The following is a 26,136-nucleotide window of genomic DNA, read 5'->3' as shown; positions in this document are numbered from 1 at the left end:
CGACCCCTGTGATGAGCGTCATGGGGGCGCAGAAAAAGCACTGGCTTTTTATTACTGGCCCTGTGTCCTCTAGTATCAGCCACCTAACCTCTGAGCCTATTTTGTTATTTGCAAAAGTGCATTATACCAGCTGCCTCTTAAGGTGTTGTGTAAGAGAAGAAGCACATGTAGAGTACTTTTCAAAGTGCCTGGTGGTACCTATTGCTCTGCAAATGGTAGTTCTCTCTCTATTTCTACCCTTACCCGGTATTTCTCACTGGTGCGAAAATACGAGTGATGGCTCATTCACCGGTACCAGTGGGTACCATCTTGGGGCACTCGCGTGTATGTAATCTGTTATGATTCAAAAATTTCAAAAAAGGAAGAGCTGCCATATGAAATATTCTCTGTATCCTTCAAACTGCAAAGGGAGGATGGTCCAGTCAGACCCGTCCATCTTCATTCTCAACTGAAACTTGCTTATATTTTAAAACATCACCAGACTCACAGATGCTGCCTATAAAACGACAAACGCCATGGAAAGAACAAGGTGGGAGAGTCCTGATCGGACGCTGTTACCAGTTTCTCATAGGCGCCCCCTTCACATACTTCGTATGCCCATACCGGAGAACGGAAGCTTTAAACCCAAACTCACGCCTACAACAACGTGCAGGATTAACAGAAGGAAACAGCAACGGAGGAAGGCACAACAGCAACAGAGGCAAAAGCACCGTTCCCTAGTTGGGACAGCCAGCCAACTCATCCGACTGCTCTGTCAGGCACTGGGGGATCTCGAAAAGGGACAGGGCGCAGCGGCGCTCGGAAGCTCCTTTCGGGCTGCTGCTCACTCCCCCACGGCATCGTCCTAGTTGCTGGAAAGATTCACTATGGTGTCTCTCTCAAAAATATTTTCCCACCGACACCATGTTGCTCGTTGGGGAAGACTGTGGCCTATGCACTTTAGTTTAACCGTATTTATTTGGACGGTCTGGGGAAAAAAAGATTTTTATGTTATAAAAAAGTTCAGAAAGGGTTATATCAGCTATCTTTTCAATTTTTGGACTATCATTTACGAACCTACATAGAGTAGATTGCCTGTATGGGTCAATTAGTGTTATCAGATAAAATACAGGGTTCTGGTTAAATTTGTATTTCAGACAAAAAAACCAAACAATTTGTTAGTATTAAGTATGTGCCATGTAATATTTGGAACATACGTCTACTAAAATTTTACTCATTGTTTCTTTGAAATTCAAATTGAACTGAGTGATCTGGTTTTTTGTTTTGTTTTGCTTTTCTGAATCTGGAAACCCTTGGAAAGATGGATAGAAAAGGTCCTAGTAACTAGGGGCTCAAACACCTGAGCCAAATGCCCAGCTCCACCACCAGCTGTGTGATGTTAAGCTGTGGACTTAACCCTGTGGACCGTCTGTGTCATTCTCTATGAAATAGGCGTGCTACCTGCCACCTTAAATAACAACAGTATAGCAGCAGCAGCAACAAGCACATAGTACTTATTATATATAAATACTATTCTAAGTGCTTTATGTGACGAATTCATTCAAGTCTAAAACTTTGAGGTACGTATTATTCCCATTTAAAATTTTACTTTTATATAATCTCATTATTCAAACAGCTAACAATGTTAATTCAAAGGCAGCCAGACTCCGGAGTCTATGCTCTTAATTTACTGCTGTAAAAATAAAAATAGGATAAACGTATGAGAAAAGATACACAAGCAGATGTTCTTATGGCTGTTAAGAATCAGAAGGAGTTCAGATGGTCTCCGCTGGAGGTCAGGCTGAGGAAGGAGCTACTGGGGAAGAGAGCCCCAACCTCTGCGTCCTGTGGCCTCGCAGCCTGGGGCTGGGGGCTCCCTTGCATAACATTTTAAAGAAGGCTGGAATGAAAAACACCAGCGCTCCATGGGGAAGAAGCTGTAAAAGATCATTTATAAGTTAATTAACCATAGATGGACAAAATTAACCTTGGTGTGGACAAGGGATTTGTTGAGATGGAAAGGAAGGACAGAGCTCAAAGAGAAGTGTACACTGGCAGGGGGTTAAGGACTGGACCAAAACTGTGTGAAATAAGTCATAACTACGTAGTTATTACCATCTCAGGATTGTGAATCTGCACTAAGGCAGCACGGTGGGGCTGCTGAAAGTGATAAAAAAATGGAAAAATAAGTATTTCAGATTTTGCCTTAGAGATATTAATTTTTTTTTAATTTTATTTATTTTTATCATACTTACCCAAGGACCTTTGCTCATTGCTCTCAGAGAGAGAAGAAGGGAGCAAGAAAAACATTGATGTTAGAGCGAAACATCGACTGGTTGCCTCCCATAAGGGCCCTGGCTGGGAACTGTTTACGTCCAGTGCCTGGAACGGGGATCGGGGATCAGATGCGCAACCTAGGTGTGTGCCCTGACCAGGAATCGAACCCGGAACCTTTCGGTTACAGGACGACATTCCAGCCAACTAAGCCATACCACTCAGGACTGAAATGTTTTAAAATTAAGTTTAAATCTATATTTATAAGCAGGTTGAAACTTTTTTGTTGTGTGTGAATTTGTTTTTAATGAAAAGCATTATTTTTAAAAAATACTGTTGAAACAAGTGATTATTGGAAAATATTTTTCCTTTTAATGACTACACAACTCAGGATTTTACATTTATTAATAAATGTACACAATGCATGTGTTTGTATAGAGTATTTGGTAAATCTTTACATCAGATAATTATCCAATCTTAAAAGATATACACATGCTTAGTAAACACTGTTACAAAGCAAAAATTATACACCCTCTGCTTTAACATCACAATTGTTTCTGAATCTGAAGCTGACATGTACTGTACATAATTTACTTTAGGGACTGTTTTTATCAACTGATGGGTTGTCTTTATAGATGTGCTTATCAGGGTCCTGTTTAGTGTTAGTGTCTAGACAAGGACTTGGCAGCAAAGTTCCTGTTTCACTAATTACCTTCTTTTCCAAAAGTTCACCCTGCCTGGGTGTCCAGGTAATTGCAATTAAGTCAGGAATCTGGCAATTAGAAATTCAAGTGCCCTGCCAGGAACAATACCCGTCCTCTCGATGCGCTGCCCACAGGCCTGACTCACTCGGAAAGGACAGACGCTGATGCGAAGCGGCAGCGTGGAGGTTGGTTATGCAACAAGCACCGAAGTAGCTTCTCCCTTCTTTGTTCTCCCTAAAACCAAATGCATGACACCTCATTTAAACCTCCATAAATCATTCTGAGAATCTGGAAACACGAGGCAAAGGCAGCATCGCTAATATTCAAAAAAGACTGCTCCCTCTCACAAAATCTGTCCAGGACAGGAAAGGAACTCCAAGGCCACCAGGTCCAGCCATGCAGCAGAGTGGGTATACAAAAGAAATTAAGGGTCACTTATATATTGCTAATCGTTATATCCCCAGGCTTTCCATGGGCCCAGCTCACTGAAAGTAATTAATAAATGATGAATGAATGAGTCTTAGAACCTGTCAACACTCTAATCCCAGGAAACATTCTGTAACATACAACTTTAAATATTTCTTTCACTTACCAATTGACTAATTTCCATTAAATAAACCAGATTCTATCTTCAACAAATCTCATGTTACAGTATATTACTGAATATTTACAAACAAATACACTATGTAACGAAGGTAACCAGAAAGGAAAGCAAAAACAAATGCGTTAACTGTTAATCTCTTTAAAAAGCAATATTTGGATTAGCTGATTCTTTGTTTCATCTAAACCATTTTCTAGATAATGGAGTCATTTCACCAGTTTCTTTTATTCCTGACACCACATAAATTTATCATATAACAAGCTGCTATAAATAATAATGAAAACTTTCATTTACACAACCATTTACTATTTTCTAAGCTCTCACATTTTCTCATTAGATTCCAAAAAGCTGAAGATATGCCAACTAATGAATATCTTCTCATATCCACTCTTTCCTATACTAAGAGATACTGTTGCCATTTGTTTTTAAAGGAAACCCCATTTCCAAGCTGTGGGGTCTTTGGTTACAGCTCCTCACACTGGAATATGATGAGACATCTAGGCAAGGTGCTCAGGGTCCTCCACCCCTCTCCTTAGAGAGTCACCACCCCAGGCACACCTGTCTCTTCCTGCCTGTCCATTGGTGACGCTACTGTTTCCTTCCAATGCTCTTCTCAAAGCTGTGTCACCCCAGACCACACTGTGCTTTCCAAACCCTCGCGGAGCCTGGAGTCACAGTGACCGCCTTGCACGCGTCCTGCGCCGCACGACCTGGCACAGGGGAACGCGCGCACCAGCCGTCGCCCTCGGGTCACAAGGCCCGCTCCTGCGGGAACTCCGTGCGTCCGTCTCAGAGGCTGGCCCTCGGAGCGGAGCGGCAGGGAATGAACAGCCTCCCACGGGGATCGGGGGAAAGTATTCCAAGAGACAGCTGCTAGTGACACTTCAGGGAAAACCGCCAGGCAGGCCCCTGAGCGCAACTCCCTAGCCCAACCAGAAGCACGGGGAGGGCGCTCGGGCTGAGAAAGCCGCGGGGTCCGCGGGGACAACGACTGCACCACGCACTACGGCTCGCACGTCAGAGGCCCTCGTCCTGCCACGTGATGCCGCTGCGTTTCTTAAATGTCGTGCGTTCTTCTGTGGTCACACATATCCCGCCGCAAAGTAAGTAATCCACCAAATACTCCATTAAAATTCAAAAATTCTGCACAAGAAACGAAATTCATTAGTGATTTTCATGCCAACATCAGTAAGTCCTCTGTAATTAGAAAACCACCCCATTCCAGTTATGGAGTGTACTGTTGGTATCATAAAATTAATGTTTCTAAGCTTTTATTTGATTCTTGAATTAAGTACAGTAAATATTTATTACTTTTTTAAAACTAAAGTATTTGTCACATTTTCAAAATCTGGGTTAAATGAAAACATCATTAGGTTTGCTTCACATCTGCCTGTTTATGAATTTCTGGCTCCGTGGAATTCCTCCACAAAAGGGCTCAAACCGAGCACATAAACATCCGATTTTAAGTACATTATTTTTCTCTAATGTAATTCTGAAAGAATCAGTGTTGGCAAAGAGAAATCCAAAGTCGCTTTACATGTGTGCATAATTTTAAGAGGATAAGTAAAATTGATTTAAAAAATAAAAGGTAGTACGGATTCTTGTATCCATTATATTGTATCTGAAACTGATCCACGGAATTTATAAAATTACATGCATATGATTCTTACAAAACCAAAACACTGAATTTCATACGCCAAGTTTCTCTCTATAGACTCTAAAAATGGTTAGCCAAATTCGAATGTCAAGATGGTGATTTTTAAATATATTGTTAAGAGAAATTTTTCTCTTAGTGTTTCAGGTGTATAAAACCAATCAGAGCTGCCAGGCTCCATTTTCTGAAGCCGGCACGCCCGTGGAAAGCCCTGGGATCTTAAGCAAACACCTCCCCGGGAAGGAGAAATAAGGCCGTCACACTTCGACAGAAGCCCCGGCCACGGAAGGCAGAGCCTTCTGCACCCACCGCAGACGCCATCAGCGGCCCAGGGAGCGCCTACAGCGGGGGATTACTGCTCTGCCCCGGAGCGCGGCCTCAGAGCTGACGCTGCGAGGACTGGAACTGCCGTTAGGACAGGCAGCTCCGTGAAAGGTGCCTATCATGTATTTTCAATGTTGTCAATCAAATATGTTCTATTATATCCCACTTTAGGAAATTTAGGAAACAAAAAGTTAAGGACCCTTTCAGTACATGTAAAAAACACAACCTTTTCGTCCCTAAAATCTGTACAGTAAATACAGTAAATCTGTACAGCAAACGTGAATCCAAAGCTGTGTCGATGGACCCCTGGACGGCCCCCGCCAGGTTTCGGCCCCTGGAGGAAAACACTCTGCATGATTCCCTCCCCTTGAGTGTAGGATGGTGCCTATGACAAGTAGTGCTTCTGTGGTCATGTTACATTATCGGGCAGGACACATTCTGAAGCTGTCATGGAGGCCCTAAGCAGCTGATGTTGAATTTCTAAAAGGAGCTGGCCTGGGTGGGCCTGACCTAATCAGGCGCACCTGTAAGGAGGTGGGAGCGATGAAGCCAATCGGCCGGCACAGTGCCGTGGAGAGGGCTATGCGGTGGGGAGTGGCCCGTGGTTACATCTAACAAGACCTCAGAACTAGAGCCACACAAAGGTGGTTTCTGCCAACAACCACTGAGCCTGGGAGAGGACCCTGACCTTGGATGAGAGCACAGTCCCGACAAGACCTGGCTCTCAGCCCCCGCTGCCGACCCAAGGAACCAGGGATGATGAGTGGCGGTGGTTTTAAGTGGCTGAGTTTGCTACTAAGTAGTAGAAAACCAATACATTAGCAACTTCCCACGCCTTTCAAATCTAACCTGAGGGTATCTGTTCTTGAATGTTCCCTTTAAAGTAGTTTTCTATCTTTATCAAGAATATTATAATTAAATTTAAGACAAAAGATTGCAAGGAGATATTATAATGAGCACTAAAAGCTTGACATTTAAGGTAATTATTTACATTTATGTTTTTCTTTTTAAAGCAAAAAAAAAAAAAATTCGAACAGCTATTCCCCAAAGGTACTCTGAAACTTCTAAAGGTGGATTTACATGACAAAGACACAAACAGGAAAAATAGCACCTTACTGGCAAGAAAAAAAGCAAAACCATAAAACAAGATAGGTAAACAAATGATTATTCCCTAGTAAATTGATTAATGACCCGTATCTCTTCTAGTGGCACATTATCGGGACCTGGCTTGAGGCAGGAGGAAAAGTAATTCCTGTTATTTCTTGAGGAAATGAACTGCTGTGAAGAAGACAACCAGGGAGGGCAGCGTGAATGGTCTCCAGGCCTGCACAGCACAGTCCGTTGGAGCGCGGCTGGAAGTCCTGGTGGACATGCTCCGGAAGCCCTCCCCCCACCCACACCTGCTCGGGCAGCGGAGGAGGCTGCTCTCTGGAAAGCCCCCCTACTGCTCTGCCCAGGCCAGCTGAGGCGCATGCTCCCCAACAGGTCGCTGCGTTTCCTCCTAAGCTCTTCTATGCCACACATTCCTCCAGTTATAAAACTTAATGAGCCCTGACTGGTGTGTCTAGTGGGTTGGGCACTGTCCTGCAAAGCGAAAGGTCGTAGGTTCGACTTCCAGTCAGGGCACATGCCTGGGTTGTGGGCCAAGTCCCTGGTTGGAGCCATGTGAGAGGCACCGGGTTGATGTTTTTTCACACATCGATGTTTCTTGCCCTCTCTTCCTCCTCTTCCCTTCTCTTGAAAAATCAATCTTTTTTTTTTAAAGCAATAAAATATGGAACCAAGTCATGTACAAATGTGAATAGAGAGTCTGAGAAATCCTCCTCTAAAGAAGAACAGCTAAAACACAGCGGTAGAATGAGGTATGGCTGAAATGAGTGTAAAAGATGGCTGGACAGGGACACACAGAGAAATGTACATTTAGAGGTTTTGTGTTAACATGCATAATGTATATAACCTTTTTAAAATGGTTTGAACCAACTTGACCACCCACACCTGTACCAGGGACATGTAGTAAGTAGGCTTATGCTCAGCTCAACAGGCCCAACTACTTCCCGCACGCCTTGCTACGAGGCAGGGGCCACCGTGCGCAGGGAGAGAAGAGCGAGCCCCAGAGGGGGAGCAAGGGGGCACGAGGAGTTAGCTGTCCTCTCATTGGCCTCATGTCCCCTGTGGCAATAATCCTATAATCATATTTAAAATGTTTAAAATAATGTAGCCACATTATTTAAAAAACACTATAACTCATCACCATTTTAAAAAGACAACTTTCAAACAGGAAGTAGGGCTATTAAAAGATGCTAAGGAAATTTAACAAAGAAAGTTTCATGGAGCCTCGTGCTACAAATCTCAGTTTGAAGACAGAGCATTTCCAAGGGGAAGAAGCTTAAGTGAAGAATGGTGACACGGCCTGGCCTGGTGGCTCAGTTGGTTGGAGCATTGTCCCGTACACCAAAAGGTTGGCAGTTTGATTCCCGGTCAGGGCGCATGCCTGGTCTGCAGGTTCCATCCCTGGTTGGGGTGCCTAAGGGAGACAAGTGATCAATGTTTCCCTCTCACATTTATGTTCCTCTCTTTCTCTCCCCCTTCCTCGCTCTCTAAAATCAATAAACATAAAATGAAATGAAATGAAAACAAAAAATAAAAATAAAAGGTGCCATGACACTGATCCCAGGCACACAGGGTGCACAAGAGCAAGTCCATGGTCTCATGTATCAAATCTACAGTGAGACACAGTGTATCATGTAAACAACAAAAAACAACAAAGGTGTTTTTTTTTCCTGACCAAGTTAAAGAAAGTAAAATCTTTCAAACTAAGGACCTTCAGGTTCAAGAATCATTTTCACACTCAAGTGAGGATAATTGTAGCCAAGACTCAGGCACAAAGTCTCAAAATTAATTGCCTAGTTAGAAGGAAAAATATTAAATTCCTTGTATTTTTAAAAAACTGTACAAAATTAAATAGGGTTGTATACTCCTCTTTGTGTACTAGTGACAAGAAAAACACTGAGACGCCACCCCCCCAAAGTGCTGCTGCCGTCTCTCATCATGGAGCTAGCTTACATTTTAAAACACCGTATTTTAGCTTACGCTTGTAAAAAATGTTCTCAGGTGTCATTGTTTATCTATAAGTTGCTGTGTTTGTCCTACCTTTGTCTACTTAATTTTAAGTTCTTTGAAGCTCACTGTGTCTTCTCCTTTATGACTCTACCTCACCTTGTACTATACAAGCAGCTCCCTGCATGTTATGTGTGTCTGACAGAGTTAGGTAGCTACGAGAGTCTACGCTGGAATTCCAAAAAGGATACTGATGAAAGACATCCATAAGGAAACTTCGTTTTGTTTCAGAAGAAATGCGCAGAAGAGGTGCCAATGACATTGGGGGAAGTGGTCAGCTCCGACAGAACCTGTCTGTGCGTGGCATCTGTCCGCAGCTGACATCCACTCCCACAGGCGTGCTTTGCTCCAGACAGATCCCTCACCACTCAATCAGCCAGTTAAAAGCTAGCCCCTGACAAATTCTGCGACGCTACATGAGTCACAGAGGCTCTAAGAAGCTGGACTGTCTTGAGATAATTCAACAATGTATGAGGGTCATTTTCTTCATTTTACAAAAAATGAAACTTCTCCTCTTCAACCTGTATTCCCATTGCTTCATCTACAAGACAAAACAGCACAGTTGGGGACAACACTGCCCTTCATCATTATCTGGGGAAGGCGGACGTGCCTGAAAGCTGGCAAAGTGGGCGGGGCCTCCACCTTTGGCGTGTAACAAACAGTCCACTTCTGCAAACTGCTGCTCTGACTGCATTTTCAAAACAATTACCTACTGAACGCACAAAACTAAAACACAGCAAAACACTAACATCAAATCACATAGATAACCATGCAGATTACAATGCAGTATTTTAAAATACTTTTGTGAAATACACATACAAGGCTATATATGGCTGTGACAAAAGGAAACGATATGAAAAGAAAATAGGACTCTTTAATTTTTTCCCCCTAAAAATACCAATATTTTAAGTGTGTGACATCTGAGGTCTGTACCACTCACTGACTGCTTTAGATCCTTTCATTCAGGAATTATCTGTACACTCTCCCTAATTATCATTATATTCTCCTAGTATATTATAAGTATTCATTATTTTTCTTGCCTTCCTCTGCCTGCATTCACCGACAGACAGACAGGCACAGGAAATCTACGTACCTCTAAGCTAACACTTGAAAAGATACAGATCATGAAATTCAGAATTGCTGCATGTTACATTTCAGTATAACCTAAAATATAACATGAATTTAAGAGATTACAAGTCATAAATACTGTCATCTCCAATAAAAACAGTTCCTTTAACAATTTTTTTGCCTAATAGGGGAATCTATTGTGTATTCTCCTTCCGATTATTATTAACTGAACTCTAAACTACATTTTTCATTAATATTTAAACTGATAAAGCAAGCTACCTGGTTAGAGTTCCGTTGTGTTCATTTCTGCTAGTTTGGTTTAAGGCACATTTTCCTTTATTTCACTTTTCCACAAGCCATAAAAAACCTCATTTCTAATTCATCCGTTCGTTCAGCTTAACCTCTCCTCTCAGCAATTAAAGCACTCTGCGCATCCCTCATCTATCACACAGCCAGCTAAATAATGCATTGCGTCCCCCGCTCATCTTTTATCATCCCAAATGACAGGTATTAGCATATCTCCCCAGTCAATTACAGTGCAGCAGAATAATCACAGCATAATTGGGCGAAAGCCACTCTAATCACCAACCCTGCAAACTCGCAGAATAAAAACTGAGTGGCAGTTCAGACAGGCCTTGCTCTTGTCCACGACTCTCGCCAACATGCCTGGCAGATCTCCATTTCCGTCCTTTTCAAACTTATCCTTTAGGGAGGTCAACTTATCCAACTTAGCCATTCGTCACATGCAAAAGAAAAGGACGCACACACAAATGTACACGAGTGGGAACTATTTACAACCTGCCCATCCATGTGTTTATTATTAACACCTGGGTTTCTAGATGTTTGCACATACTATTAAATAGCACATATTGGGGGAAAAACAACGCACTCCTGTTCAGAAAACAAAAAGTCATTCCATGGATCTCATGTCATCATTACATGTTCTATTTCATGGCTCATCTTAAGGTAAAGCAAAATATTACATTTTTTAATAAAGGTTACTCCTTTACTATCAAAACTGAAGCCCTCACATGATGAAGATATCTTCTGTATCTTAAGAGTCAGCACTTCCCAGGTTCTTTTCCAATTATTCATTTATCACAGGAGACAATTTTATTCTTATACTGCAGCAGCATACAATACTATTTTTTAAATTATGGCAATATTAAGTACAGGTTAACATATTAAAATGATTGGAGAAAAGAAGCTTAGACATTTATAAGGGGATTAAAAAATAAATGAGACAAAAATAGGAATACAATGTGAGAAAATCAGAAGAATTTGCAAACTTAAGATACAATAAATAATCTTTTTAATTCTGAGAAATGGTCAGGGAATTTGTTTGAAATTATTTTTAGAATACTTTTTGTAAGTTTACTGGGTTCGTCATGATATTTACTATGCAATATCCTATGTAGGCCTATATGCAATTCTCATTTTAAGTAATATGTATTCTTTAATATCATTCTTCACCTCCCCTTCCCCTCAACAAGACACAAAATAGTCATTTTATAGTGAAAATTTAATTTGGGGAAGAGTAAAGGAGGTTAAGAGGAATTTCTTACAAAAACATACATGGCTTCATGGAAAACACAGCCAAATAAGTGCTTTAACCTGCCACGTGTGGGCAGAAGAAAATGAAATTTTCTATAGGATTTAATTTACTCTGTTTCGGTCACACAGATCACAAGTCCCATTGTTCCCGCACCTCTTTCCCATCCCCACATTCATCGCTCCTTTCCCCTGTTCTGCTAAGACCAAAGGACGTGGCCACCCAAGGTGCGTTCTGGCCTCAGCGCGGGCTCCCCCGCCCAGCCAGAGGCCGTCTCTGCACAGTGGAGCGGCCTCGCTGGGCGAAGCGGGCACACACTGCAGCAGCAGGTCCCCGTGACCTGGCACGCTGGGACAGAGGATCGCTGCACGCTGCACAGCCACGCTGGCTGTGCACAAATGAATAAATTACATGACAAAACCCTCTGCTTAGTGATTCAGTGGTAGCCACGACACCAACAGAATTCAGGAAAGTATGAAAATAGGCCATCATTGCAACAAAGCAAAAAATATATATTACTTTTATTATTTAAGAATTTGTGAAATTTTCAACTACGAATGCGGCGGACAATTCAATTCAGCCCTTCAATATACACAGAGACACTCAGGCAATTATACAGTATCAAAAAGCCAACTGTTAAAAGACCAGAGTAAAAGCAGAATTTAGACACAATAAATAGTCTCCCAGACTTTTTCTTGCTTCCAAATCCTGTTATTCTAAAATTATAATATGAAATGTTTTATTTGCATTATTACTTGAAGAACTCTGCGTGTATTTTTCTTGGCATATCTCTGCAAATGTACCCATAGGATACATTACTTCAGTTGTAAAATGGTAATTTTATTGCTTATTCGGGAATATCTGTTACAAGTATTTATCAGTGATACATCTGGTATGCAAGTATTAATTCAACAGGTTTTTCTTTTCAAGCCTGATTTTTAAAAATCATCTCCTAATATATTCTTTAATTCATATGAATGTTCTACTTGGCTTTAAGCATCATGCAACATATTGGCTCTTTCAACACCAGTCACTTTGACATTCTCAACTGACTTTCAAAAATTGACGCGGCTTGGGTAAAAGCCAGATTTAAGGCAGTGGGAGGGGAGGAGGAGGGTTTTCACCATCTGAAGAAACAAAACTGGCTTTAAAATTTGGCACCAGAGAAAACCCGAACCACATACAATCAGAAGCATCCCTCATCTTCCCTGGATTAATTTCATTGCTCTTTCCCAACAAGTCTTAAGCAGCTTGATATTTATTCACAGGATCACAGCACCTCTATGCCAAGGCATTTTATAGATAAGCCCCTAATTTTTTGTGCACATCCCAAATGAACAGGTGTTTGAGGGTGAGGATAAGGAGAATACATGCATTTTTATTATTACTAGAAAATTAAGTCCTCAAAAAAAAAAAAGTACCAAAATAATGTCTCCGAGGAAAAATGGAGTCAATCAAACTCTAGAATATACAATAAGCTTCCTTTCAGCATAACTCCTCCCTCCCTGAAAAGAGATCACTTTTGAGATCCAAAGCACTTGAGGCCATGTTTAATTCCTAACAGCTTTTTTAAAAAAACAAAACAAAACAGAAAACAACGTAATTCTGACCAAAGCAGGCACTGCACTGTGCCCGCCCACCCACTCGGCTGTATGATCAGGACACGCATTTCTGCACAAAGGTACTTCCTAAGTCCAGGAACTGACGTTGCGCACTTAAGGACACCCAAGCAAAAGGCCTGCCACCCACCATCACCTGACCAAGCACTTGGTCTCGAAGAAATGGAGCTACTGTCACACTAAGAACCACTTGGTTGTGCTAAAATATCTCTGACTTTTCACATAATGTTCTGGAACAATCACTTTCACCGGGGTATGTGGCTCACCGGACGCTTTTTCACGCCCACGGGCCTCCACACACACGCCCTGTGATCACCCGAAACTTCAAACTGCACATACACACTGCAATTGGGACAAAAAGCTTTTAAAGAGAAACTGTCATAATCTAATGTAGACCTAAACTAACACAGGAGAGCCCTGATCCACTGGATGGAACCACATAAAACTCCCAACATTAGACCATTCTGAGCCGTAAAACTCTCAATTCTTCCAGATTCAACCTGAGCTCCAGCTCCAGGACCAGAGGACTGGCCAGCGGGGCTGAGTTTTGTGTAAAGGGCACCGGCCCAGGGGGTGTACAGAGCATATTCATTGTGAAGACAAAAACTGAGATGAACGTTTTGGGTTACTTTTCCTCTTTGAGGAAATGATGAAGAAATAACTGACCCATGAATCTAAGGTTGTAGAATTAGTCATGGCAGCTCTAAAGAAAATGAATAAAGGAGATTAAAGATGGTAGAAAATAAAATCCCCACACTTTGTTTCTCTTATGAAAAATTTTGCTTGGCATTATTTCATGGAAAAATTTGTGGACAAAAAATATTTGTATTTCCCCCAAGATGACAAACACTAGAGCAAGAAGAAATCAGAAGAATAAATAAGGATAGAAGTAAAGGTCTGATCTAACGGATCCAGGCAAAACCTGTAGCATTTTAGTGCTGAAAAGAATGTTAGTGATAACTAGAAATCAATTTTCTGAACTTATATTAGGACTTAAAGTGAAATAAAGGTCTAGTCACTTCCAGCCAAGTAGTCATAATTATACAAGTAGGACAGAATTGCTGTTCCATATTTAACTCAAATTCAGAAATCAGGGAAGACCCCAATGAGGCACGAGAACTCTCCCTCGTGGCCTTTGAGGCCTCTTGAAGTCAGTCTGCAAGTCTGTCTCTCTCCTCACGGCACCTGCCTGGCCTGCACAGTCTCTGTCTTTTCTAAATTTTATATTCAAGTGTTGTCTAAAGACAGTTGAAAAATAAGCTAAAATAGTCTTAAAAATATAATTAAACATGACAAGCAAATCGCATCACAATATTACAGGTGAATGTAAATAGAACATTTCCCCCAAATCTTTCCTAAATAAAAATAAAGCAGATTTGTTTTAAAATCAAACATGTAAGTGTCTGAACCACCAGCAGATGGCAGAAGGAGAGGCTGGGAAATTCTCTAACAAAAGAAGGGAACAACTCAACATGGATTCCCAATCTTAGCTTGAGAACTGCTATAGATTTTTCCCCCCTCCTTGAATCTTTCCTTCGCAGATAAATAGAAAATTCTTTTACTTTATCAATGTACATATATTCTATAATTTTAATTGAGATGCAATGACTAGAACAGTGAAAAATAAACTTGGTCCTCTACTTCTCTAAGGATTTCTAATAATTTTCATTAAATAAAATTTAAATGCAAACAGAAATCCTTCATATTAGGAAAAGTAATGAGTTGATATGATTATGAACTTCAAAAAGAAAATGTCTGCTGGCTTCATTTCAATGACATTGTTACCTTAGGTGTACTTTCACTTAAGTTATATTCACACCCACTTACAGAGTTAGACAAGTAAATTCACCAGAACACACACTTTGCTAAGATAGAGTTGAGAAGAACCAGAGCTTCATGTAGCTCTACAAGGAAAGATATAAATGTTTTCCAAAAGAAGATTAATTAACATATGCTTTCATGTGGTCACATGAATACAAGGAAGAGCATGTTAATAGGTAGAATCTTATTATGTACTACTAAATATTCTAAATCTTAAATTCTACACTAATAGCCCCAAGGCAGAATGCCAGGTAATCAATGAATAACGCATTGCAAGTGACCACCAGAAAGATCCCTAACTTCCTGAGCGTGTTTAAAACTTTTCTATTCTCAAAATCGCGTGAGATATGCCAACTTTATTTGATACATATTTGTTTCACAGAACATTTCTTCTGTTCTCTACTTATCTGCTCTAATCCTCGGGTTTTCATAGCCATCAAAAAAAGGCAGTTCTCATCATGAAATGTGTTATGTTAAAATGTCTAGTGTCATATGAATACTTGGAATCTTTATTTTGTAGACCAGCTTTGGCCAACAGAAATTTCTTTGAAGAAGGAAATGCTCTGTATCTGCAAGGGGCCTACATGGTAGCCACTGGCAGTGGATGACAAAGAATGAAATCCATACCTGCAGCTGCAGAAGTTGATTAACAAAGATATTTAACAGTGAGACAGACACATTGGAACGACTGGTTGTCGGCGCCAACCAGGACCATTCAACAGCTTCAACAAGCGGTGACAATGAATGTGTATCTTCCTTCAGTTGGACTCTTCAGAGCTATACCATAAAATGCCAAGCTAATATATCAACCCAGATAACAGAAGGATCAGTGAGCAAATCCCAGAATAGAACACAATGCAGTAGTAGTACTACGTTAATTATCACAATTTTTACACTACCTAAAAATCTCTAAATAATCAGCAATGTTTCTTATACTGTGAACCAAGTCAAGTCAATATGAATATAACAAGATAGAGTCCCTAAGCTTTACAATCTCACTGGGGAAAAACGCCACATCACGGAGTTGGGCTGGGCCATACCATACTATCACCCATGTACAATATGCAAGAGAAAACAAGATGGCAAAAGAGAAATCCCAAATACGTTGCAAAGGCAGTGGGTGCTGCGTGAGCCCAGAGGAGCTCAGCAGTCTGTGGCCCGAAGGAAGACACCGCAGAGGGAGACAGGTACGGACAGGGTCTGGACAGTGGGGTGAGCTTGAAGTGCAACCAGAGGGTAGGAGAGCATTTCAGGGGAAGGCGAGGTATGAGGCGAGGCTGGCGGTAGGAGGTGGAGGCTAGGTGGGTACAAAGGCTCAGTATAGTTATGAGACTATGTTAGTTGGGGGTCAGAAGACCAGTTTGAACTTTAATGTTATTTTTCCCTAGGATATGTTTACTCCACTGAGATAAAGATAAAAACTAATACGTAAGGGTAAATGAATTTAGTATTTACTTTAAATTTTATGTTTAGGTATTTTAAGCTTAGACTTTTCTCTCAACACATTTTAGGTGCCTAAGCCAAATACTAAAAATTACTGCCAAAAGAGGATAAAAAATAATATTAAGAGGAAATATACAGTTTTTACTTATATATTAATAGGAAAAACGAGACTACTAAAGTCCTTAAGTCTAGTCCCACCTCTGCCGGTTGTGGGCCAGGACCTTGGGAACCAAGAGTCGGCCTTCAGCCCCTCCTCCTACCACGGAGGAAGGCTTAACCGGAGGGTCCTGGGGACCTCTTGCAAGGATACAACTGTAGACCCTAGGAAAGTTTCAGGAAAAGGTAGAAAGGGGAAAATGCGGTAGGGAAGAGACAGAGACACAATACATGGAGGGTCCTGCAACAGGGTTTTAGAGAAATGGCCTTAGTAAGTTTACTATGTTCTCCTAGGTTTTGGTTTAAAAGGTGGCATGGAAGGGGCAGGTTGGCCCTCCGTCCCCGCAACAGGGACTGGTGCCCAACAGCGGGGACTCTGTCACCCGTGGGCCCTAAGATTTACATTTCATCATTTTTCTTCTTCCCATTCTTTTTTTTTAGAACAACATATACACTTACCCTTGATATTCCTAATCATTCATTTTTAATAACCTCTCCACGTACATTTTTTGTAACAGTTTCTAACAAAAATCATAAAAGGAGCATAAAATTCACAATTTTCTTCCTCCAAAGAACATGCCAACCAAATTTGAATTTATGGAATTCTAATACCCATTTAGCACTGGGAAACAAACTGGTTATATAACATTCATTTCTGTCTATTCAGTTTCAAAAAAAAAATCTTCAAAATTTATTTTGGTGACCAAATTTATTACTGCCAAACAAGTAAGCACTAAGAATTTACTCCAGGAAAGACATCATACTGAGCAAAAGATATATTTTGAAATCTACCCACTTTTTAATAAAATTCTGGCTTCCAAAGGAGCGGGTGGCATCTCCCCACAATTCTAGACCTTCACATGGAAACCAAGTCAGGCTCCGCTAATGAGTGCCTCTTAGCAATTGGCTTTCGCAATTTATTAGTAGCAAATATGTATGAAAAGCAAGTAAACATGACAAAAACTACAGGTCTGGAAGACTGTAATGGCAGAAAATCCACACGCGCTCGCTCGGTCACACCCTGTCCCAGTGAGCCACCCGCTCGGTGCCCGGTCCCGCCCTCAGCGCTGGGCCTCCTGCGGCGGCTGTCCCGGGAGCTCCGCGCGCACACGGCTCCTTCAGGAGGCCTCTGCTCTCCCACTGGGCTAGCGCAGGCCCACTCTGCCCTTCCCCTGATCCACTCAACTGCCTCCCCTGGTCTCTGGCAATCCATCTTCCACCAAGTGGTCAAAATCATCTATGTTGCAAACCTAACCACTACCTGCCTTAAATCTTTTAATAGCTTTGCATTTTCTGTAGGATAAAACTCAAATCTTAAATCTCTCCAACCTCCGATCTTTTCCACACAGACAGAATTTAACTACTTTTGTCCTCCCCCCACCCCCAGGGTTGTCCTCCAATCTAAAAATAGCTCTTACTTTTCTTCTCCTCCTCTCTTGCCTAAATATAGCACCAGCCTTCAAGTCTGCCCAGGGATCCGCCTCCTAGAAAACCTTCCCACTCAACTCCGCTGTACTCCCACAATCCTATGCGTATTTCTAGCATGGAGATAACCACACTGGAGGATATTATGTCTCTTTATAGGCTTATACCTACCAACTGACTGTGAGCAACTTAAGAGCTGGAGCTGGGACTTAATTCAGTTTTGACTGGAACACAGTGATTCAACACATTCTTGAAGCAGGGATGATGAATAACTGGATGACTGAAGCTAGAGTTATGAACCAAAGACAGCACTCTGATAACATTCGGTGGCTGTAATTTCAATATCCCCAAACTGGGGGGAGAGGGGGTCTGGTAAACCCTGCTCTATAGCTAATTAAAGTTAAAAGTAAATATTACCACATAAAATTCATGGTTTCCTAGACTATTTCTCATATTCTCCACAACAAAGAGAGAAGGTAAAGGAAATACTACCACAGTCTAACCTTAATCACAATAGAAGGGAAAGCTTAAACTTCAGAAGATTTTAGAACCTCTACATTTAATTAAAAAAAAAAAAAAGAAAAAAGAAAGGGCAAGTCCTGTCTGTTGAGGCTTCCAGTCCGACGGGGGGTGGGGGCGTGGGGGGGGCGCGTGCGTGCGGCGCTGATGGAACCTACATAATAAGCTACATCAGACTACACACCTTGAGTCCAAAGTCGGTATCCTCCGAGGTCAAGACTTCAACCTGAAATCATAAGGAAAAAAATAATTTAGGCACTATCACAACCTCCTTTGAGCCCTGACTGGTGTGGCTCAGTGGGTTGGGCCTTGTCCCATAGAGCAAAAGGTCGCTGTTTCCATCCCTGGTCAGGGCACGTGCCGGGGTTGCAGGTTCGGTCCCCGGACGGGGCACCTATGAGAGGCAACCGATGGATGTTTCTATCTCACATCAATGTTTCTCTCCCTCTTTTTCCCTCCCTTCCCCTCTCTTTATGAATAAATAAATAAATAAAATCTTTAAAATAATTTTAAAAAGCCCTCCTTTGAGTCTAGCCACAGATGCCAGGGCATGGCATGGCCTGGAACTTAGAGTTCTGAGAAAACTGGCATTTGATTTATGTCAGGAGTCAAGAAATAGAGGTGACCTGGGTCTCTTCAAGAGCTGATATAAGTCCAGGTCTCTGTCCCAGGCCCCAGTTTTATAACCAGGAAAGTTTCTTTCAAATGAATATATTTGTTATCATGTTGAAAGTGGGGGTATATGTTCCTCAAAATGATCTAGAAAGTTAGGAGAATCATCCTTCTCCCTTAAATCACAGGATGCTGCGTATGATTCTTGATCTTTTATGGACAGCGAGGGGAAAGTTATGCTTTGTAACGCAATTTCACCATTCTTGCAAAGGTGCTAGTATTTTCTTGCCCTGCTCACATCCGAGCCGGCAGTCCTCGATCTCTGGAATGTTGCAGAGCGAGAGTTCCCGAAGGCAGTGCTCCGGGAAGGGCAGAGTCCAAGCAACATGGTGTGAAATGAGGGCAAAACCTCACAATGGCCTGTCCATCTACGGCACTGAAGATGGAGCTCATTCACGTGAATTTTAAAAGCTGCATGGAGCAAGACGTGTACTGATAATTACTGTTTTTTAAGCAATTATTCGGTCTGATGTATAAAGCTTTTAACTGATTACTACAAAGTACCTATGAGATGAAAAAGATCAAGGAAAGAAGGTAACAGAACAGGAATTTTTTAAAAAGTATCTGAGGAAGACGGGGTTGGGCGGGCCGGGGGACGGCGGGGGGAGACCAAAAACATCGGGCTAGCTGGTTTCACTGCTGGTTTTAAACCTTTTTAAATTAGGTATTTGTAGTACGTGTTTTGAATAGAAGGCACACAGGCCTGTCCAATGTATCTTGCTATAACAAAATTGGATTCTTCCCTTGGGGGAAGGAAATACAGAAAGGAAGATCATTTCAATAACACTATCAGCCAGTATGAAAGTAAAGGGGTCAAAAGAGAAACCAATTGTATTCTCCAACTGCTTTACTGAAAGGGAAGCTCACCCACCACCTGGCATCTGACAGAGGCTGGCCTGGCACACAAAGCAAGAGAAATGCATGATCAGGTATTAGGAGGATGAGCGGTCTCACTTTGATGAAAACCATATGCTGCTGATACCATATGTGATTTTAGGCTAAAGGCTGAAATGCTGGATCAACTATAGCACAGAATCATTACTAGATTCACTGACAGCATTTCTGTTTACACTTCAATTCCCAAAGCTAATTGTTAGATTTAGAAACAAGGTTGTATTATAGACTTTTAGTTTAAGATTTAAAAAAAAAAAGTTATTTGAAATCTACATATGTTTGAATTTCCTAAGTCTTGTCTTTCAAAACACTCGGTTACTAACTTCAAGTATCTTTACATTGAAACCTCTAATCAACATTGAAGACTTTAGTTAAAGGGAAAGCACAAACAACAAATTCGCTGAATCTTAACTACTATAAATACTATAACATTTGCTCTTGAATTATACAGGGATGGGGCAAAAGTTGGTTACAGTTATGAGCATGCAAAACACACAGTTTATTCTTGTATTATGATAATCATAGCCTGCATGTCTTTTCCCATATGAACTGTAAATCCACTTTTGCCCACCCCTGTACATACAGGTCATATCTGCACACATCAGTGTTAGCTATGTGCAACCTTGATGTGCTATTTTAATATACATATGATTATATTGTTAAAAAATATAATAGTTTAAATCAGCAAAAAAAAAAAGTTTAAATCATTCTGTGGGAATTCTGCATTTGCTTAACATATTGTAAAAAGGCAAAATGGCACAAAAATTCAAAGCAAATAAATATCTATTTAAAGACAGGGTTTTAATATATTGGACAACTTGAGCTGAGAGCAAACCCAAGCTTTCCAGTGGCATTTAGAAACTCTTCGTGTGGCTACGGCCGCAGCTAGAGACAAACACAGGTTTGGGGCCTTGAGGATGGAGGTGAGTCTCAGAAGGTCAGCCGCTTCTTGCACCCCAGAGCCTGTCTCCAGGAGGGTGCAAAGGGGTGCTTTGAAATTCCTAAGTATTTACCAATTTAATGAAAGCCAATTTTTTAAAATAATGTATTGTTCAAAAGCACAATGGTTTAAATACAGATGTACTTTGCTTCAATATCGTTTATATTTTGTTTCTGTAAAATCTTAATTTCAATATCTACAAAAACAGATGATTTAAAAACATGAGATTAACCTCAATTTAATAAAAAAGAAAGATCAATGTCTTATGAAGGTTTTCATGTTGGATCTAAGAGCATTTTTACCTAAGTTGGAAGGAATCCCCCTCTAGTGGGAGTAAGGGAGTATTTCAACCTTTACACAAAATTTGCAGGTAGTAATAATTAAACTTAACTAACAACAGAAATGTTAAGTGTTCCTGTCCCTTTTGTCATAAATCTGAATCTTTAAAAAAAATAAGTATTTTATATTTCACCAGCCAAAAACACCTATAATTCCTATATATAAACTAGCAGTTGATTTGTGTTTATCTGATGGAATTTTAGTTATTAGTCAGCCATCATCATCAAATTTAATTTGGCTCTAAAGTAGTCACAATTTTATGTTAAAACAGGAATTAGCTTTAACTAGAAAAAACTAGTGCATTCCCAACGGAAGTACTCGCACTGCTGGGAAGGCAGCGTCTGGTATCTGTGCTCACCCGAATCACCCGAGTCCCGGAGCAAACGCTGCCTGGACACCCCTCTTCCACGCACCGGGCTGCGCCTGGTGCTGGAGGGGGAAGTGGTGGTCGCGCTCTGGTATTAATGCCTGGGTGAGGTGTATTTAAACATTCATTAAAAAAATAAATTCAAATTTAGAAATGACCCGAGGAAATTATTAATGGTATTGTTTTTCTTTTTAAAGTTCAGTTTGGGGAGATATAAAACTGGAAGTACTATAAAATCATTAAGAAAAAGGGGCAATAGTTTTATCAAAAGTAAAACTAGGACGCAACAGCAAGGCTCTCCTGGTCGCAGACGTTGCCCCAGATGCAAAGACAACTCGGAACGAGGGGACGCAGACCTGACGCTCCCGGGCAGACCTGACGCTCCGGGGCGGAGAACGCAGCGAGGCTTCTGGGGTGCAAGGCGTGCAGGCTAACCGAGCAGACACTTACCAAGTCCCAGGTAAGGCCCGTTCCATCAAATCACGCTTATTTCAAATGATACTGCAGTCAATACTTTAGAACACAGGTATCTAAAAAGGGTTTCATTTGTAGAGAGTTTCTAAAATCACTGTGTGACCGCTCAGCTCACACAGTTCAGCGGCAGCCAAGCCATTCAGTCCTTTCATTCGACTCCAGCACAGAAACCTTTACCCGGATCCTCTCACTCTCAATTACTCTAATAAAATAAGCCCTACGTCGGCCAAAATTAAAGGAAACCACTTTAATTTCCAATAATTCCATTAAGAAAATTGAGAAAATGTGGATTCATGAATTTGGAAGTAAAACTGGTTTTACTTTTCTCTTTCCTGAATCACTTTCAAAGTCCTTTTCACCTTCCCTTCCAAAGTAGGGAACACTAATATCCAGCAGCATTTTCTTTAAAATAAAACAATGCTAAAACTATGTCCCATTTTGATCAAAAAAGTTTCTAAAATCAGGACCACACTGTAACAAAAAATTGTGACAAATAATGATGATTTATAATCATAAATAATCTTCTCTACATTTAAAGGGATGCAAATAAAAACACGCAACAATTTTCTATTTTTCTCACAACAGATTACTAAAGATTAACAATTTTGAAAATTATGATGTTGAAAAAGGTGTGGGAAATCACTGAAATCATAACCTTGCACTGATAATAAGAACATATATTAGAATGAAGTGCATTTTGCCAAAATCCACCAAAATGCACGTGCACGTTAGGTGTTAACCCACCAACTCCACTGATACTCAAGTGCAAAAACAAAAGATTTACAAAGCTATCCATGAGAGTTGTTTATAACAATAAAAAGCTGAAAACCACCATCAATCAAATGTCCATCAAAAGGAAGTGTTTAATAAATAGTCATACAGCCAAGCAACAGAATTCTAGGCTGCTGTTAAGAGACTGTATTACTTTAACTGAAAGAATCAGAACAGTGTGTGTAGTAAGCTAACATCTGTATTTAAAATAAAAGTGAGGGTGGGTATATGAGGGGGGACCCAAAAAACCCCAATTATTTTCTGGAGGGTAGATCCCCTTTAGTACAGGCTTCCCTGCTAGGGACCCATCTGGCCTAGTGTGCCAGCTGGCGTTGTCTGGGGAGGCTGCATCTGGCTGTTGAAGACTCAATGTGTTTGCCCATTTCATGATGGGCGATTCACAAGCACACCTGCCCATATACTAACTACTCTCAGTGTTCAGGAGTATTTGACCAAAAAAATGGCATGACCCCCATGCCCCAGCCTCCCTATCCATTTGATCTCATCCTGAGCGACTTTCTTCGTTTTCCCAGATAAAAAAAGTCCTCAAAGGGAAACCTTTTGCTGATGTGGAAGAGTAAAACAAAAAATGGTAGAAGCACTAAAAGGAATCAAAATAGACAAGTTCAAAAACTGTTTTGAGCAGTGGAAAAAAAATGCCTCGATAGGTGCATTCCATCAAATGCAGAGTACCTGGAAGGTGAATGAAGTTTCAATGTGTAAGAATACACAATTTTTTATACATAAATCTGGATTTTTGGGGGTATCCCTTAATAGGCTTGATTTTTAGACCATTTCTGAAAAAATATGCAAGAAACACATCGGTGATTGTTCTCAAAGGAGAAAAACTTATTTCTCATTGTATTTCTTGTTCAAATAAAAAGTGAGAATAAGCCAATAATAACACTAAGAAATTGTCCCATGTCAATAGCAGTCATAGTAAAGCAGGCAAACATCTTGTATTCAAAGTTGGTAGAAATTAAAAATAGAGCAGTCAGCCTGTGTGTACAACAGAGCCCCCCCCACCTGTGGTGGCTAGTCGGAGAGAACAGCCCTCCTGGCAAGTAATTCTCCATTAACCACTGAGAGCCTCAAACACATTCGTGCACATTTACTCAGCAACTTACCTGCTGGGAAATCAATCTTTGTGATTTAATTTGTCATCAACTCTGTATATATTTCTTTATTAATTATTTGTACAACACCATTATTTGAAATAACAGACAAATCACAAAAAAAATGTACAAAAACAGGGAATGGTTAAGTAAAGCATGGTCTAGTCATATGCTAGATCATTACATAATCATGAAAAACTCAGTTTTCAGGAAGCATTGTATAACATAGGAAAATAATTATCATCTATCCATTTTCTTCCTTCATGCCTTCTAGAATGCATGCTATGCTGGAAAAGTCTTCCCCACTCCAGGATTTTTGAAAAATTCATTCATGTTTTCTTTTAACACATTTGACTTTATTTTTTTGCATCTAAATATTTGATTCACCTAGAATTTATTTTGAAATAACAAGAAGAGGTGACTCAGTTTTAATTTTCCATTTCAATAACTGTGATGCAAAATAATCTATTACTTTCTCCAGTGACCAAAGTTACTATGTCTTCACCGTAATTAAACATTAAAATGATATATATTTTGCCACCAATTCCAGGCAGGAATGGAAAAAGGTATTCAGCTCAAAGGGAGGTGGGAGTGAGGGGGGAGATTGATAATAATAAGAACCTGATTGAATATACAGTCACAATATTTGTCCAAATTACTAAGAATTCATGTGCTCTTGGAAAAAATAACTTTTGCCTGGATAATTCAAGGGATTAAAATACTATTTTAATTACAAAGATCGCTGTGTCTGCTTTGGTTGAGTCAAAAAGATCAGTATACCACCAGGACCTATTCCATTAAGCATACTTTTACCTACATTAAGGAGAAGCATACACATAAATAAATTGCTCCAAACTAAGTCCCATGATTTATGACAATTAAAAATGCAGGACAAGCCCCTCTTCCATAGCCCTTGCTCGCCTGTGCACATGTTGTGTCTTCTCTCTCTCTCTCTCTCTCTGTCTCTGTCTCTCTCTCATGCACGTACACACACAGAGCTCACATTGGGTTTCAAAGTTTTAATTTTAGCAAGCAAGAAAGTTGTTCCATTTTTTCTGTCATTTCTTACTACTATTATCATCTTACTTTTTAATAATCCATTTAAAAATGCTTAAACATAAAATCTTGTCAGCATTTTTCTCTTATTCATCCTCCTCATTCTCCTTATTAGCATGTTCAGGCCACATGACAGCTCAAGGACACAGGCAGCTAAAATGGCCCAGCATTTGGTTGGCTGGCGGCAGGACACACGGTGCTGCCTGCTCCTGGGAAACACTACTGAGCAAAAGCACCAAGATTCTCTCAACGTTTTTAAAATTAACTAAAAACCTGTTCCTATATAGGGAACCAATAAATACCAATAACAATGATAAATTTCATCTATGAAACCCAAAAGCATGTACTTAATATCACGAATTTTATTTCAAGACAAAAAAAGGATATGTTATAATTACGCTTTTCACTACAAGTGTTATGCTCACATTATCTTTTATACCACACTGTTAGCTGCGCCTTCATATCCTAGGCTGGTACATTTCTAAAAAGGTTGTCAACATTGTGGTCACACTCCTCTTTCTAATTATGCTCTCTGAGGGAGGACACCCTCACTTTAGAGTCGCAAAGCAGTTATGAACTTACGATATGACTCAGAGAAAGGAGACCTTGAGTGTAGAGCAGGGTACAAAAACAGCCACCACTATGCAAGGTAACTTTATAGCCCCTTCCATCAAAAGACGGAGTCCATTTCTCTACTCCTCCATCTGGACGGGACATGTGCTTTGCTTGGATCAATAGAAGGCAGCAAGAGAAAGCATACTATTCCACTTCCAAGTCCAAGAGTCCGGAGGCGATGCTACTTCTAATCATCCTCTTGAAAGTCAAACACCCACCCTGTGAACAAGCCCCAGGCGAGTTCCTTGGAGGATAAGAAAGATATGGTTCGGTGACCGCAGCCCCCTAGCCAAGAACCAGTCAACTCCAAGAAGCCAAGCCACTTAGCTGACAGAAGGGATAATGAGCCCAGAGAAACCAGGACAATCCAGTCCCAGGCCGAACTGCCAAAATGAAGGATCATGAGCTAAAGAAACCATGATTGTTCTGAGCACTAAGCAACGAACTGGTGGGTTGCACGGCAAAAGCTAACCAATACACTGTACAACTTTAAAAGAACTCTAGTTGTTATACATCTATATGTTGGCGGAGTTGCAGGCAAAAGCACCAGGATACTGAAGGCACTTCTGGAAGCACTTTGAGCATCAGCACAGCCAAGTCCTTCCTCCATCTCAACGTGTGACTTGAAACTTCCCAA

At 40.7% G+C, this 26,136-nt stretch overlaps 1 protein-coding gene across 4 annotated transcripts in view; it reads right to left on the bottom strand.

Moving 5' to 3' along the window:
• The window catches only part of ARID1B (AT-rich interaction domain 1B), a 399,594-nt gene that overhangs the window by 142,334 nt on the left and 231,124 nt on the right, over positions 1–26,136 (bottom strand). For all 4 annotated transcript variants that reach the window (XM_054570149.1, XM_054570150.1, XM_054570152.1 and 1 more), the window contains exon 5: positions 18,441–18,482. In XM_054570149.1, the coding sequence (XP_054426124.1) occupies positions 18,441–18,482 (42 nt within the window). The remainder of the gene's footprint in view (positions 1–18,440; positions 18,483–26,136) is intronic.

The sequence above is a fragment of the Pteronotus mesoamericanus genome, unplaced genomic scaffold (assembly GCF_021234165.1).
Source record: "Pteronotus mesoamericanus isolate MK-2021 breed Mesoamerican mustached bat unplaced genomic scaffold, CSHL_Meso_final contig_20, whole genome shotgun sequence".
NCBI lineage: Eukaryota > Metazoa > Chordata > Mammalia > Chiroptera > Mormoopidae > Pteronotus > Pteronotus mesoamericanus.
This window is presented reverse-complemented; position numbering and strand designations above follow the sequence as displayed.